This window comes from Cladophialophora bantiana (genome assembly GCF_000835475.1).
Source record: "Cladophialophora bantiana CBS 173.52 unplaced genomic scaffold supercont1.3, whole genome shotgun sequence".
NCBI lineage: Eukaryota > Fungi > Ascomycota > Eurotiomycetes > Chaetothyriales > Herpotrichiellaceae > Cladophialophora > Cladophialophora bantiana.
The window spans coordinates 1,585,534-1,601,400 of NW_015971577.1; the positions used below are offsets into that span (position 1 = coordinate 1,585,534).

The 15,867-nt window shown below is 53.2% G+C and overlaps 7 protein-coding genes across 7 annotated transcripts; 5 read left to right on the plus strand and 2 right to left on the minus strand.

The window, feature by feature from the left end:
* Nucleotides 1-139: 139 nt before the first annotated feature.
* Nucleotides 140-1,250, plus strand: Z519_02476 (uncharacterized protein; the record flags this gene model as incomplete). Its single annotated transcript, XM_016760232.1, has 3 exons — nucleotides 140-186; nucleotides 236-299; nucleotides 354-1,250. The coding sequence occupies 3 exons, from the start codon at nucleotides 140-142 to the stop codon at nucleotides 1,248-1,250; spliced, it is 1,008 nt and encodes a 335-aa protein (XP_016623753.1).
* Nucleotides 1,251-1,815: 565 nt separating this feature from the next.
* Nucleotides 1,816-4,641, plus strand: Z519_02477 (uncharacterized protein; the record flags this gene model as incomplete). Its single annotated transcript, XM_016760233.1, has 6 exons — nucleotides 1,816-2,171; nucleotides 3,083-3,564; nucleotides 3,631-3,670; nucleotides 3,729-3,864; nucleotides 3,949-4,304; nucleotides 4,353-4,641. The coding sequence occupies 6 exons, from the start codon at nucleotides 1,816-1,818 to the stop codon at nucleotides 4,639-4,641; spliced, it is 1,659 nt and encodes a 552-aa protein (XP_016623754.1).
* A 1,127-nt stretch (nucleotides 4,642-5,768) lies between these two features.
* Nucleotides 5,769-7,792, plus strand: Z519_02478 (uncharacterized protein; the record flags this gene model as incomplete). Its single annotated transcript, XM_016760234.1, has 2 exons — nucleotides 5,769-7,571; nucleotides 7,694-7,792. The coding sequence occupies 2 exons, from the start codon at nucleotides 5,769-5,771 to the stop codon at nucleotides 7,790-7,792; spliced, it is 1,902 nt and encodes a 633-aa protein (XP_016623755.1).
* A 905-nt stretch (nucleotides 7,793-8,697) lies between these two features.
* Z519_02479 (uncharacterized protein) lies at nucleotides 8,698-9,906 on the plus strand (the record flags this gene model as incomplete). Its single annotated transcript, XM_016760235.1, has 3 exons — nucleotides 8,698-8,763; nucleotides 8,922-9,037; nucleotides 9,102-9,906. The coding sequence occupies 3 exons, from the start codon at nucleotides 8,698-8,700 to the stop codon at nucleotides 9,904-9,906; spliced, it is 987 nt and encodes a 328-aa protein (XP_016623756.1).
* A 331-nt stretch (nucleotides 9,907-10,237) lies between these two features.
* Z519_02480 (glutamate-tRNA ligase) lies at nucleotides 10,238-12,085 on the minus strand (the record flags this gene model as incomplete). The annotated part of the gene is made up of 1 exon (XM_016760236.1): nucleotides 10,238-12,085. The coding sequence occupies one exon, from the start codon at nucleotides 12,083-12,085 to the stop codon at nucleotides 10,238-10,240; it is 1,848 nt and encodes a 615-aa protein (XP_016623757.1).
* A 477-nt stretch (nucleotides 12,086-12,562) lies between these two features.
* Nucleotides 12,563-13,834, plus strand: Z519_02481 (uncharacterized protein; the record flags this gene model as incomplete). The annotated part of the gene is made up of 1 exon (XM_016760237.1): nucleotides 12,563-13,834. One exon carries the CDS (start codon nucleotides 12,563-12,565, stop codon nucleotides 13,832-13,834), a length of 1,272 nt encoding a protein of 423 aa, XP_016623758.1.
* A 473-nt stretch (nucleotides 13,835-14,307) lies between these two features.
* Nucleotides 14,308-15,852, minus strand: Z519_02482 (uncharacterized protein; the record flags this gene model as incomplete). Its single annotated transcript, XM_016760238.1, has 2 exons — nucleotides 14,308-15,479; nucleotides 15,600-15,852. 2 exons carry the CDS (start codon nucleotides 15,850-15,852, stop codon nucleotides 14,308-14,310), a joined length of 1,425 nt encoding a protein of 474 aa, XP_016623759.1.
* Nucleotides 15,853-15,867: the final 15 nt, after the last annotated feature.

Sequence of the window (15,867 nt, forward strand, 5' to 3'; positions counted from 1 at the left end):
TATTCACTCTTCCATCTTATATCAATACCAAACCCTTTCGGAGATCCGTCAAGACGATCCGAGACCGGTTGGCTCTTGTAGAACCTGACCCACTGGAATTTCGCACTCTCCTCGGTAGAGCAATATTCGCAAACCAGACATGTCTCCATATGCGAAAGTCGACTGCCATTCTCACTACCTCCCAGCGTGAGCTCATTCTCACCGACACGGAATTCTAGTAACTAAGGTTTCCCAGGGAATATCGCAAGGCACTTGCCGAAAATGGCCACCGCAATCCTGATGGCATGCCAGCTATTCCCGTATGTCTCTAGGGTATCTACAGGGCTGTGCAGCAGCTAGCTAATGGAGGTCAGGAATGGAGCGAAGAAAGTCATCTCACAATGATGAAGTCGATCAATGTGACAAAGTCAATCCTCAGTGTCAGCACACCTGGAGTGCACCTCAAGGCCGGAGACGATGCGCTCGCCCGAAACCTCGCCCGACATGTCAACGAGGTGGCAGCAGATCTGAAGAAACGAAAGCCCGACCAGTTTGGCTTCTTTGCCTCACTACCTCTGCCGGACGTGGAGGGCACCTTGCAAGAGATCTCCCACGCCTTGGATCAGCTCAATGCTGACGGGGTCGTCATGCTCACCAATTTCCACGGGTCGTATCTCGGACACAAGGACTTTGATGCAGTCTTCGACGAGTTGAATCGAAGGAAAGCCGTCGTCTTCATACATCCTACCACACCGTGCTTGTCATCGGGCACCGCGGCGACACCGCTCCCTCAATTCCCGAGACCCATGTTTGAGTTCTTGTTTGACAGTGCTCGCGCCGTCATCAACTTGTTCCTGTCCGGCACCGTCAAGCGATGTCCCAACATCACCTTCCACATGTCACATGTCGGAGGCGCATTCCCACCCTTGATCAACCGGTTCTCGAGTGTGGCCGAGATCATGAAGCTGGGTGGATCCGCCAACGAGGTCAGTCCAGCATGGGTCAAGGAGAGGCTAAACACGCAGTTCTATTTTGACACGGCGGGGTGGGCGTTCCCGGAGCAGGCCAAGGGGCTGTTGGAGTATGTCACGGTCGACAGGTTTCTATACGGCAGCGATTTCCCGTACACGCCGTTGCCCGTGGTTCAAGCGTTGTCGAAGCAGCACGATGAATATCTGCCTCAGGTGTTTGCTACCGACGAGGACAAGGAGAAGCTTTGTAGCAGGAACGCTGTGCAGCTCTTCAGCAGAGTTTCCAGCAAGCTTCCCTGATCGAGAAACGAGTCGCATTGCATTAGGCTTTTGTAAACAGCGGTAGAGAGTCGCATATGATCTAACCCTCCGCCTTCTGTGGGCGAGTCAGGTTGGCTGTTACCGACGTTTGTTACCACTTGCACCACATCCTCGGCGCCACATTGTTTGAACAAACATCAGGGCCCTTTGCTGATCGTTTCTATAAGATCTAGGTCATTGCCTGTCGCATGACAGGCTCAGGCCAGCTTCCTCCGCGTTGATCGGAGAATTGATCCGAAGCCATGGCGCCCCTCTCTGCTTTCCAGCATTCGCATTGATCGTCATGCTGCTGTCGTCAGACAATGTTAGGTGAAGTCATTGTAGGTGCGACAGTCAAGAAGGGACTAGGCTTGTGCAGGAACGTTGAGTAGAATATATCTATGGGTGGCGCATGTGTTTTGTGACAGCCTTCGTGTCGTGGCATCTGGTAAAGAAACCCAACCATACCCAAATCGAAACTCGAAAACAAACATCACGAACTCTCAAAAAGACACTCCTGCTTTCACTACATTGTCAACAGCTACTTGCGATCCTACCTTTGAGAATGACGGACAACCAGGCAGGAAGCGAGACGGGCAAGACAGAAGGTGCTCCAGGTTCGCACTCGGAACTATTTGGGCTCCAAGGCCAGAAGAGAGCATCGACAACCGCAGGCGCTGGAGCAGGAGGAGGCATAATCGGGACCAGTGGGCATGCTGGCGCGGCAAATAAGGGCGTTGATCTAGACTCGGGGAGCGACATTCAGAACGCAGGTGTTGCGGGCGTCGCTGAGGGAGGGAAGAGCTCTACCATCACAGGATCTGGCGGAGAGACTCTCACTCCAAGCCAAGGAAGCGGAAATGTTCGACCAGCAGGCGAAGAGAAGGGCGTCTTTGACAAGTTGAACCCTTTAAATCGAGAGTGAGGGAAGTTCCATGGTTGACAGAATACTTCGATTGAAGCATGAGGAGTTGCGTAGTGAGCAAGAGAGAAATCGACTTCGAGGGATCAAGAGAGAATGGCCAGGGGAGAAAGGATGAAGCCACCAGTGACTGTACGGACATGCTCAAGATATCCAATATGACTCTTGACTGTGGATAGGAACCTTGGTCCATACAATTAACGACGGAATGAGGACGAAGACACAATTGAGGGCATTCCATTGTGCAGATATCACCGTCGGAGGGCGATTTGACTGCCCGCGAAAGGCGTGGTGGGCCACTCAAGTGACAAAGATGGACAAGCGGAGGTGGCGGCCCAGTTAAAGGCGGAAAAACCCTCGGCCAGGGAGGAGCTAGGGGCGCCTCTTGAACCCGCCAGGTAACAAGTTTGCTGTACGGGCTTCCTTGGGTGCCTAACAGAGGTTGTACTGGGTACTGTAGGCCCGTGAGGCGCTTATAAGCCACACCAACGGACACTTGGATCTGCGCGGCTGCCGTGGAAATGGAAGGGGTGATCTGACCTGACTGCGCCTGTCAGGCTCTTCTGATCCCAAACCTTCACATTCTCAACTCTGCAACTCTGCAACTCTGTACAAACCGGTATCCTGACTCCAAATGTCCAGCTTAACGTGACTCAATCCATGTGCCACTAGCCCTCTCATCGTTAATCCCCATTGCATCTCGCGATTGCTGCGTTCAATCGACCGGTCGGCAGCATAAAGATCAAATCTCCTGCCCAGCGTCAGTTCCGTTGCTGCGCTTTGCCTCATTTACTCGACACGGTTCACATTGGTCGCTTGATTATTTGCTGCACACTGGCGGCACCCAATCAGTCACCTTGTCACCTCCGGCTTTTGATCGAGGAGACTCGCCCACCACGGCGGTGTCGAGATTTACCAACTCCTTCGACAACGACGACGAGCTCGATCACGAAGACAAGATTTACTTTGCTCCGCCGCCGCATTCTCCCAGGTCCGCAGCGTCATCCTCGAGTCCTCCGTCCCCGCGACCACCCCCCTTCTCCTCTCTCTACTTCCCTACCGACGCCGAGCTCGATCGTATCAGAGCAACTGTCACCGAGACTCATTGCGACTCGCTTCTAGCCTCTGCCCCGGCACCCTCCTTTGAGGAGGCTCTCGCCGTAGACGAACCCGGGACCAAGGCAGAGCGCGAGACAAAAGCTGCCCTTCCACAAGATACCAAGGCTCAGTCTTCTTCGGGCAAAGCCGTTGACGACGCAGAGCCCCCGCCTCCCTATACTGAAGGTTCTAGTCCTCTAGAGTCTTTCACATACCTCATGGCGGCAGCAGGCGGTGCGGCCAGTATCATCACACAGGTTCAGCAAACAGGTCCACCAATCAACACTCTAGGAGGTGAGTGGCAAAGCCATTGAGAAAGGTTTAAAGATGGTCAAGACTGACTTGGTCGGCATATAGCAGGGGAAGCAGCAGCTGATGAACACATCACGTTGAGCTTGAGGTTGGTTCTCCCCCTACACAACTGATAGACACCGGACAGAAGACTGACAATTGGATAGAGGAACGCACTTCACACTCTCCCGTGATGAACTGTTGACCCTTCCCGAATTCGTGTTGCTATCATTATTCCCCAACGGTCTCCTCCCCGATGGCCATATGAACTCGTTTCATGAAGGCGATGTCTATCCCGTTGACGTATGTCTCACTCAAAGTCCCCATCCCATCACTGTTCTGAGTAATCCTTGTATCTATATCGGAGATGTAACATATTCTTCACAGTATGACCCCGCCTCCCTTCAGTATATGTTAAACTTTTTCCGAGATGTGGCTCAATCAATACCCTCCACATCTCCCTCCCCGACCACCCCACCAGAGCATGATCCCATATCGATCGAGCCATTACAAGGTTCGACCAAAGATATGCTCCAAGATCGGGCCGGGATTATTGTCTTGAGAGAAGATCTTGACTTCTACGTCATTCCTCCTCGAGCAGACATTGAGCAGCCGGAAATGACAGAAATCAAACGTGCTGCGGGGAAATCCCTACTCAAGCAAGACGGAATTTTCTCCGGTCTAAAGCGGAGTGAAGAAGCAGGGACTACGGAGCAGCATTTGATTGAAATGCTTACCGCAGGGTATGTTCCCTAAATGGCCAGCTTAGGGCAATGAACTGATGCATGTAGCGGTTTTAATCACGATGATGCCTGGGGCCATCGAGCAGGAGAGCCAAACAAGGCCGTCATTTGCAGCTTGGCTCTTGCAAGACTGCGGACTGATATCAAAGGAGATCTGGCAGGGAGCAACGTTGTGGGCATGGCTCAAAAACTACTCCTCTTCTGGCGAAAACCTGCCCGGCGATGCTGGTGGGAGGGCGTTGAGCTCATGGATGTGGATGGAGTCGAGGGTAAACTCAAAGTGTGGATTCGACGAGTGTGGACCCTCGAGATGGTGAGCATCCTTGCGCACGGCTGACATGGCGTTGTACTGATGTTCCATCCAGAGCGTTATCGGTCTCCGGTGACAGCAGTGCCCATATTCTCCCTTTGCAGTTTTGGTGTTTTGCATTGAGCGCTTATTCGAACAAGAAGTTCACTTTCGGGATATCCATATGTTTGGGACTATGGGAGTATGGAAAAGGTGAATGTGGATTCAGCAATCAGAGATTTCTTGCAAACAGCTGGGCGAGGTACGAGGCAATCAAGATATGGTGTCCTCTTCACTGTGTCAGTCACTCGGTCTCCTTAGCCGAGTTGAGGCCCACGGTAGTCATTAGCGACTTGGGGTAATTAAAAAACATTGTGTACATGCATCTGCAAGGCTGAGAATCGAACAGCGGACCTCTTCCACGCAGCAGCCAAAAAAAGTCTAGTCAGCTTCGGTATTTCTAGTTTACCTTCCCCATTTCTCTTGTCGGTGCTGCGGCTCCTGCCTCTTCCCGGTGGAGAGCGTTATCGAGCAATCTTACAACAGCCACAAGGTACACTGGAAGACATGAGCGAGATACCCCTACCACAAACTCATGTCATTTAGAAGGCCCCTCCCACCTAACCCACTAGACTTTTTCTTCACGTAACCCCCCAAGGACTCGAAAGTTGAGGGGTCTCCCAAGTGCTGGTTCAACTTCTTGTGTTGTTCTTGTTTGTTCAGTGAGAACCTGGGGGGTTTATGTTGACAGAAATTTAGCAGATTGAATTATAGCTCCTAAATTGTTCCTCTTTGGTGATAGTGGAGTGGGGCGGTAGTGAATTTCTCTCATGTGCTCGCGCCATCTACTAAGATATCTAACGAGTATATCACTTCAGCCTCGTCATGTTAAAAGTGGGTCTTACGCCATGCAAGGCTGAGGTGACGGAAGAGATTAGAGCCTTGGCATTTCTAAGGCGATGGCTTGGCACTAGACCCTACTCGGAAAGGGACTGAAAGTCGCGACTGCGAACATTTCTCGAAGCCGCCAAGTTGCTGTGCACTTGCGACACGCTTCGAGCCATTTCTTCCATAGTGTTTGACAATTGTGCCGCGTGGAGCGGGCTCTTCTGACCTTCCTTGCTACCGATCATGTCATAGTGTTGTGTCACTTGTCTTGCTCACCGCGATGAACCATGGCACCCGCGCAAGCATATGTGTCCAGCTACCCCCCGCGAATTCGCCAATACACCAATACTCTCCTTCAACCCGTTCTCCAGACCCAAAATGTCGCCCCAGGCGGTCGCACCACCAAACGAGGGACAACGATAATCAACTACGCAGATGATGCCTACGATGAGGACGACTTTGAAGACAGCGAAGGTCCCCGGCGACCGACGGGTTTGCGATCGTTGCGACGGGAGGAACTTGAGAAAAAGGAGCCGCAGCATGACAAGGTGGGCAAGGAAATACATGAGCCCGTGGATTTGCAACCCATATACCGAGACTGGATGATCAGGAGGACAGTTAGGCCTACGTCAGTACCCTCTTTTCGAGTTTTGCGCGTCATCGTTATTGACGAAGTTGTGTCGAACAGGACAGATTCCCAGGTGCATATTCAATCGCAACTCCCACTGACCCTTATACCCATACGTATCGATCTCGATGTACCTGCCCACCAGCCCGAAGCTCCTTTTCCTCTGCCACGCGCGGGGGCCGATATTGGAGTCAACCCTTCGATGCCAATGTTCAAGAAACCTGAACAATTGCCGGGCTACAAGATACGCGATATCTTTTTGTGGAATCTACACGAGAACCTACTTACCCCGGATGACTTTGCTTTGTGCTTTGTTCGCGAGCTCGACCTACCTAACCAAACAGGCCTTGCGATGAACGTCAGTCAACAAATACGAACTCAGCTTGAGGATTACGCCGGTGTAGCCATGCATCCACTCTTCCACACCCAGCAAAAGAGATCGCAAATGCCCGACACAAATTCCGCTCCCACGCCGTCGGCTTTCGTCAACGGAAGCTCACGTGGCGGCACACCCCGGCCACTCCTTGGAGCGTCAATATCTCGTCCAGCCTCTACAACACCTGGGACCCCTGCTGCTTCAACTCCCCATCCTATTACATTGACCAACGGCGCATCTATAACGGCACTTGCTTCTCCGCTGCCACCGGAACCACAAACTGAGCAGCAGGATGACTCTGAAGATCCATATCTCAATCCTGACGACACTTACCGCTGTATAATCACGCTCTCGATTTATCTTTCTTCAAAGCTCTACCAAGACAAATTTGAATGGTCGTTGCTGCATCCGCCCGGTGCTGCGGAGGCATTTGCAAGACAGACTTGTGCGGACATGGGATTGGGCGGCGAATGGGTCATGGCCATCACCCACGCAATTTACGAAGCAGTTTTGCGATTGAAAAAGGAGGCCTGCGAAGGTGGCATGCTCATGATTGGTGGAAATCCCTTAGGCGAAATCGACAATCAAGCTGTCCGAGCTGAGGAAGGCGCCGGGTGGCGATACGACATTGACGATTTTGGTGCCGAATGGGAACCGAAATTCGAGGCCTTGAGCAAAGAAGAGATTGAGAAGAGAGAGGGTGATAGAGAACGACAGCTGAGGAGATTGCGAAGAGAGACTGCCAAATTCAGCTCAACGGCTGGAATGGTCCTCTCCGCTCGAGAACAGGAAGCACAGCAACGAGGAAGTTATTTTGATTACACCACCATCGGCAGCACTGGTACAGGGGAGGAAACGCCACTGATGGGCCGTGGGGAGAGAAGTAAGAAGAAACGGCGGTTCAGATCGCTCTCTCCTGTGGCCAAGGCGCAGACCCCGGACGCTACTGGAAGTTCTGCTGGTGCGGGATGGGGAGGCGAAGGTAATCGATTGCAGGAGTACGAGAGACAGAATTGGAGGTGTAAACATTGCCTTATTTGGGGCAGTGCCGTGTGGGCGGTGCGGGATGGACCTATGGGCCCCAGGGTGAGTTCCGCCTTTCTTTCTGTCCCTATGGCTTTTTGCTTTGCTTTCCACCCGTGGCACTGAGAGACCCTTGGATTTTATTGTGGGGGTAGACTATGCTAACTGGTGGTGTTTGTGAGCAGACGCTGTGCAATAGTTGTGGCTTGATCTACGAGCGAGACAAGAAATTGCCCGTGTGGAACGCAGGGTTGCATAAGCATACCTTGTACCTCGGACGGTAATCAGTCAGCACCTGTTCTCTATGGGAAGTGAGCACGGAGTCGAGACGCCATGTTTTGTCCTTTCTCTCATCTCGTGAGGCGCGGTCGGGTTCTCACGGTGGTCATGCATTATAACTTTGGAGCTGGCTAGGGGTGAATCGAAACTCTGGTCACAAAAGGGATGACCGTTGGGGCTACTTGTATCAGAGCAGGACGGCGTCTCATTCGGGTCGGATTGGGTTCCAGGGGCAAATATCCCAGATGGGCATGTGCTGCTTGTGCCTAGCGCTGGAAAAGAAGTGTAGAACTACCCCAGATTCTTTGATGGATGCCATTTTATTGCGAGATATAGTGTCTTGTGGGGCGACACCTGCATCAATCGAAGACAGAAACAGCTTTTAACAAACAACCAAAAGAAACATGTTGCTGGATATACAGAGCCGCCAGTACATATCACAGTACGGAGGATCAACGTGGGTATTTACACGGCAGTGGCAGTGTGCTAAGGATGTGAGAGAAGATGGTGGAGCGGGATGTCACGAAGCGGAACGGACGAGGCTGGCGAGACGGACGAGGCTGAACTGCGCATTTGGAGTCCTCGATCAAATACCAGTAGTTGACAGATCACGAACTTGTTCAACACCAACTTCAAGGTCCTCACGACTCCACACCTCGTTCTTCGCACCCTCAGCACCTGCCTACCTGTATCGCGACTCCTTAGATATGCGGTAGTGCTTCCTTTTCTGATCTTTTCGTTTGCACCTTTTCCTCACTGCGTCCTAGAAGTCCCCTCCTGAGGGGAGTTGACGTGGAAATGGTATGTTCGACTCCTTCGTCAGTTAGTCGCGCAAAACCGTGTTCAAGCGCCAACAACTGGACTGCTTCTGTTGGCCCTGCGTTTCCGTCCCTGAGATTGTAAGGTTGCCATGGCTAACCTCGCACTGCGAAAACAGGCACAAGTCATTGCGAACTCGGGCCACGAGGATATGATCGTACGTTCTCCTCGCCATCTTAGTCTCGCTTTCCTATGCCTCAGCCCCCCAGGAGATAAATTGCCTTTACGGCGACTATACCGGGGGGTTTTCTGGATCGCTCGTGGAAGAGAACTAAAGAACGAGGTGGCTAACTCGAGCATCACGGGTTCTTACAGCACGATGCAGTCCTCGATTACTATGGCCGACGACTAGCAACATGTTCGAGCGACAAGACAATCAAGATCTTTGAAATCGAAGGCGATCAGCACCGGTTAACAGAGACGTTGAAAGGGTAGCGTTGCCCTTCTTTTCCGCTATTCAAGTCTTGTAACTAACATGGAGTGCCGTGTATACAGCCACGAAGGCGCCGTCTGGTGCGTCTCATGGGCCCATCCCAAGTTCGGCACCTTACTCGCCTCCTCCTCCTACGATGGCCGCGTGCACATCTACCGTGAAACCCCCTCACAGCAGGCTCAACCGGGTCAACAATCGCAGTCCTCATGGACCCGGGTATTTACGAGCACATTCCACACCGCCTCGGTCAACATGGTCTCCTGGTCACCACCAGACCTAGGCTGTCTGTTGGCATGCGCATCCTCTGACGGCAACGTCTCCGTCCTCGAGTTCCGCGACAACCAGTGGGGCCACATCATCTTCGGTGCGCACCCCATGGGTGTGAATGCGGTGAGTTGGGCGCCCTCCGCCGTTCCAGGTGCGATCGCACGAAAAGACTCTGGCAACGCTGGGAGTGGAGGCCTGGTCAAGCGATTCGTCACGGGCGGAAGTGATAATAGTGTTAAGCTATGGGAATTCAACCCGCAGACCAATACCTACGACAACGTGTTGGTGTTGCCAAACGGACACACCGACTGGGTCCGCGACGTCGCTTGGTCGCCCACCCTGCTCAGCAAGTCGTACATCGCCAGCGCGAGCCAAGACAAGACCGTCAAGATTTGGACGTGCACGAACATGGGCTCGGGCGCGGGCAATGTGGGCGACTGGACGCTGGCGAAGACGCTGGACTTTGACGCCGTCACCTGGCGCGTGAGCTGGAGTCTTAGCGGGAACGTCCTTGCAGTGTCGGGAGGCGACAATAAAGTGACGCTGTGGAAGGAGGACTTGAAAGGGAACTGGGAGATGGTCAGGGAGGTTACGGAGTAGGAAAAGATCTGCGAGTGGCCCGAGTCACGATGATGGATGATGTTGTTGTTCGGCCAGATGAACGGCAAAACTGTCCCTGGTGGTCCAGAGATATTCCGGCGGCTTCGCGACGAGCATTGATACGCCAAGTAAATAGGCGTGAAAAGGTAAAAGGTTTTGAAAGAGATCAATAGGCCATTGAAAGCTATCGCAAGGCGCAAGTGCTTGCATTGTCCGTCATGAGTGCCATCTTCCCCAGGACCGGCGCCGAGACCAGGGAGGGAAGGGATCGGGATATTGATTGAGGGGAGTTACTAATTTGCATGTAACTGACAGCGTTGTTTCCCGTTTCCTACCGGCGCAGCGAATAGCCCTTCCAGTCCTTCTCGACCCTCCTCTTGCCCTCGAAGTCGCCTTTCCACCCCTGAGCCTCAATGGTGGGCCTGGTCCTAACGGTCTCCAGCTCTCGCACTTTGGCATTCGCATCTTGAATCCTCCTTGTACACGTGCCTCTCCCCAGTATTTCCAACGTCTCAGCAATCCCGGGACCTTGTCTGCCGCCGAGGAGTGCCCAGCGGAGGTAGTGGTACAGTTCCCTTTTCCAGGCTCTTGTTGTTGCGTCGTCGACGGCCTTGTCTGGAGGAGGGCGGGTCGCTTCTTCTAGAGACCGGAGGTGCGCGTGGAGGATGTCTCTGGTCCATGATTTCTCGGGGATTAAAGCGAGAGTCGATGCTGCGACGCGGAGAGGGTGGAGGAATCCGACATCGCCGACTTCCAAGTCGCCCAACGTCACTGGCTCGAAGAACAAAGAACACTGTTCGGTGAATTGAGATGGCGTGCGGAAGTGCAGGGACTCAACCTTCAGTAACTGGGCGAGGACATCTCTCAATTGCCTTTTCCGCGATCCGGTGTCTAGAAACTGCATGACTCTCCCAGCGCCGTATTTCTCGAGAACAGCAACAGCCACATCACGAATCATTTGCTCAAAGTGCTCTCCTCCGACCAGCACACGCCGGCGAGCATGTTGTTCCTGTAGGAAATGCAATTTGTCGAACGAGACAATGGTATTCCCCTTTGTGATCTTCAGATTGAAGAGGGATTCGAGTTGAGGGAGGTCCATGACATCTCGTTTCTGAGTGTGGGACCATCCCAAGAGCGCCGCGAAATTGACTAGTGTTTCCGGGAAGATCCCTTGGTTGCGGAACTGTGAGATATCCGAGTTGAAGTTCCTCTTGCTTAGTTTTTGTTTATTGCTGTCGACTAGAAGTGGGACATGAGCATAAGCCGGTGGCGTCCAGTCCAGCGAATTATACAGCGCGACGTGCAAAGGCGTCGAAGCCATCCATTCCGACCCGCGAACGACGTGAGTGATGTGCATGTCATGGTCGTCGCATACGTTTGCCCAATGGTACGTCGGGAATCCGTCGGATTTCATCAGGATCGCATCCTCATACACCGGTTCATCAACCAGTAGTCTTTTGGTCTTGTCGGCTCCGTGGCCTTGGGATTTGCCGTACACAAGGTCATTGTAACGAGGCCATTCTTGCGGAGAGAGGAAACGGATAACGTGTGCTTCGCCGCGATGGGCTCTGTCTTCTGCCTGGGACGGGGAGATGCTGTTTAGGCACTTGCGATCGTAACCCAAGCTCAATCCCTTTTCGTGACGACGGCGGTTGAGCTCATCGAGACGGTCCGACGAGCAGAAGCAGCGGTACGCTTGTCCCGTTTGTAGAAGTGTGTCGATGTGTGTCTTGTACCATGCAAGTCTTTCAGATTGTCGGTATGGGCCATAAGGGCCTCCTACTTCCGGACCCTCGTCCCACTGCAGCCCTGCCCATCTTAGATCTCTGTACAATTGTTCTTCGGCACCGGGGATCGTTCTCTTTGCATCGGTGTCTTCAATTCGAAGGAGGAACTGGCCGTTTGTCGCTCGGGCGAGGAGATAGTTGAACAATGCAGTGCGGATAGAGCCCAGGTGTAGGTTGCCCGTAGGAGAGGGAGCGAACCGAGTTCGAGCTGGAGTTGAAGGAAGCTTTCCTCGTCTCTGGGTAGAATTCGTGCTGCTCGAGGAAGACGACGACGCGGTAGTTGAGGCGTTGCGAGTCGGGACAAGCGAATGTACCTTTTTTGCCGCACTTTGACGGGCACGACATGAACTGCACACCCATCTAGGAACGCGGGCAGCGGGCGTCGCCCTCATGTGCAATGACGGGAAATGTCTCCGGTGATGGAAAGGATGCAAGATGTGGTAATCAAGAAAAATTCCTGGCCCTCGAAAGCACCAGAATATTCACGCAGCGGCCAGTAGGAAAAGAGGGAGCATTTGAACCATTCCAATGCTTCTATTCCTCCGCCGTCGGTGTCAATCTGGTAATCGTCAGGTATCCATCGAGCCATGCACATGCAGCCCTATAGCTCCTAGAGGATGCTCGAGCGTGCCACTGGATTGCTGAAGTTTAGGCCCCATTTTCATTTTCATACTCACTAGTCGAGAGTGACAAAATCCTCTCCACTCATCTTCACCCTCAGCAGAACTTGTCGATCAACACCTACTAGTCATCCGCTGGCTGCCTTGAACGATCTGTTGTTGATTTTTCTCCCCCAGTTCTGAATTGCAATATTCTCGGCCTCGTAAACATATCCCTGAAGACACACGTCTTCCCAGCAGATCTGAATCATGAACGGCGACACAGCAGGCAACGTCCCAGAGATCGATCTCTACGAGATCCTCGGCGTACCGAGGGACGCCTCGCAAGCCGATATCCGCAAAGCATACAGAAAAGCGGCCCTTGCCAGTCACCCCGATAAAGTGCCTGCCGAACAAAGAGAAGAGGCAGAAGCCAAATTCAAGGCCGCCTCCCAAGCCTACGAAATCCTTTACGATGACGAGAAGAGACATCTCTACGACGCCCATGGCATGGCTGCCTTTGATGGCTCTCGCGGGCCCGGCATGGGTGGGGAGGTCAACATGGAAGATATCCTGAATTTGTTCGGTATGGGCGGTGGCATGGGCGGGATGGGAATGCCAGGAATGGGATCCCGCAAAATGCGACGAAGTCCCGATGAAAATCAAAAGTACGAAGTCTCGCTGGAAGACCTGTACAAAGGCAAGACTGTCAAATTCTCATCCACCAAGAACGTCATCTGCTCGAAATGCAAGGGTTCCGGCGGTGTCGAGAAGGCTCAGCCGAAAGAATGCTCCGCCTGCAAGGGGCAGGGGGTCAAACAGGTCTTGAGTCAAGTGGGGCCGGGCATGTTGACCCAGCGCATGGTTGAATGTGGTGCCTGCGAGGGCACAGGACAGGTGTTTAACCCCAAGGACAAATGCAAGAAGTGCAAGGGCAAGAGAGTCACGGAGGAGAAGAAGCAGCTCGAACTCTACATCCCCCGCGGCGCTCGAGAGGGGGATATCATCAAGCTTGAAGGGGAGGCAGATCAGATTCCAGGGGCGGAGCAGACTGGAGACATCATCTTCCACCTTGTTGAGCAGCCCCATGAAGTCTTCCAACGCACGGGCAACGATCTCAGCGCCAAAATCGACATCACCCTCGCCGAGGCGCTGACGGGTTTCCACCGCGTGGTCCTCAAACACCTCGACGGCCGGGGTATCGAACTCAACCACCCGCAAGAACCGGGCCAAATCCTCCGTCCCGGTGAAGTCCTCAAGATCCGCGGCGAAGGTATGCCCCTGAAGAAGTCGGACGCAAAGGGTGATCTCTACCTCGTCGTCGAAATAGGATTCCCCGAAGACGGATTCTTCCTGGACAACCCCGAGGCGTTGGAGCAACTGCAGAGACTCCTCCCTGGACCAGAGCCGCCGATTGAGACCGAGGAAGCGGACGAAGTCAGCTTCGAGGTGGCCGACATTGATGACATTGGGGGTCAGGAGGCGCAAGAGGCCTGGGAGGACGAGGACGGTCCACAGTCGGCGCAGTGTCAGACCCAGTAAATGGGGTTCCCCCGGGATGTCATGGGACAGGTTGACGAGACATGATACGATTGTTATGAATCAAGACATTCAGACAGGGAATGGTGGGAAGCAAGCATTAGACGGCGTTTTGATGGGGTTATTGAGAAAGCATTTGCACCGGCGTTGTGGTAGAAACGACCAATCTGGAGCCTGCTCTGCACTGAGAGTGAAGGAAGATCCAAGACTCATGTTTGGGCGGATTTTCGTTCTCGTCCCCAGCCTTTCGGGCCTCGACTTGATTTGAGTCGGTCTTCGTTTCGCTCCGATTGAAACCATTGTTGTCGTTGGATGGCGGTGGCTGCTGGGAGGCCGGGTTTTCCTAGTGTGTCGAAATTGGATCTCTCAAGCTACAATATACATTTCCTCTACGTGTCGGAGTCTTAGCACATGAACAATGCACCTCTTTCCTCTCTCAAAAGATCTGGGTGTCCAAGAAGTAGCTCGCCTCTGTACTAATTCATTCCGTTCGCAACGGGCTGTGGCTCAGGCGCACCTGACGCCCTCAAGCGGCCTCCAAACTTCTTCCTCATCCTCTCCAGAGAGACTCGGTAACAAGTGGGAAACCAGCTCTTCAGCTCTTCGTCATCCTTCCCCTCAATCATGCTCGCAACAGCCCTTGCGCACAGAAAACACAAGACCATGCCATGCCCCTGAAACGAAGCAGCCAGATAGAGTCCTGCTTCGTCAGGCACGGGGCCCACAAAGGGATATCCATCGCTCGAGAAACCCATGACACCGGACCAGATTCGACGACACCGGCCCTCAGGGTTGTCTGTACCCCAATTCTTGGCGCCAAAGTATCGTTCCGTGCATTCTAAGAGATAGTCTGCGCTGTTCTCGTCATAGGTTGTATCATCGGTGTTTCCATATTCGGACGTTCCCCCGTCTTTTGCAACGTGCATGCCGCCTCCGATCACTATGTCACCCTCGAATTTAGAGCCGGGCGGGCGGGAAATCATGTATTCGAAGCCTTCGTTGTAAACGAAGGAGTACGTCGTTTCCAGACCCCTCTGCGGCATGCCCTGCCCGGGACGTTGAGCAGTCACTACCCCTCGCAGGGGGACGATCACGCCTTGCAGGCTTGGGTACAGGTGTGCAGTATAGCCGTTTGTGGCGAGGACGAGGGTTTTGGCTAGGACTTTGCCACGTGGTGTCGAGATGGTCCATTTCCCGTCTATGGTAGATTTGGATATGCTATGCGCAGGAGTATTGCATTGGAGATTCAAACCCTTTTGCAACGCAAGCTTTAGCACGCCGATGGTGAATTTATAGGCACTCAGACTCCCCGATTCGTACTCAAGCCCTCCCACACTGTTTGGTGCCAGGAATTTCTCGGCCGTTTCCTGGCTGTTGTGGAAAATATGCTCCGGAGCCTTTTCCTTACCCATCAACTTCTCCATTAGCGAGACCGATTCTCGGGCCGTCTCGAACTGCCTCTCGTCGTAAAAGACGTCAATGGTCTGGCATCTAACAGAGTCACAGTCAATGCTATTCTCACGGGCGAATTTGTGTACCGAGACCATGCAGTTGTATTCCAGGTTGGTGATTTTCATGGCGTCTTCCGCACCTACGGATCTGACATTATCGAGGAAGGATCGATAGGTAGCTGTCTTAGTGTGACCTCCTTCAAAGGGGTCACGTTAGGAAGGGCTCGTATACTATCAAAGGGAGAGGCAGTCTTATCGGCCAAGAAGAGGAACAAAGGTCAAAAGAGCACCACTCAGCTTCTGATGAGGTAACCTACCATTGCGACCACTGGCGCCACTGGCCGCCTGACGAGCCTCTAGAAGCACAACCTTGAGATCTGGATTCGAGCAGAGCAGGTTGTAGGATATAGAGGCGCCGCTGACCCCAGAGCCAATGATGGCGACATCGACCTCATCGGGAAGATCTGCGGTTGTTCGACGATCTGCTATTTCATCGGGGGGATCTTGCCAGTAACTTTGAATGGGGTTGTCCCGGGGCAGCCCTGGAGGTATACTGGCTCTTTGTTCCATTGGGATGACTACGGG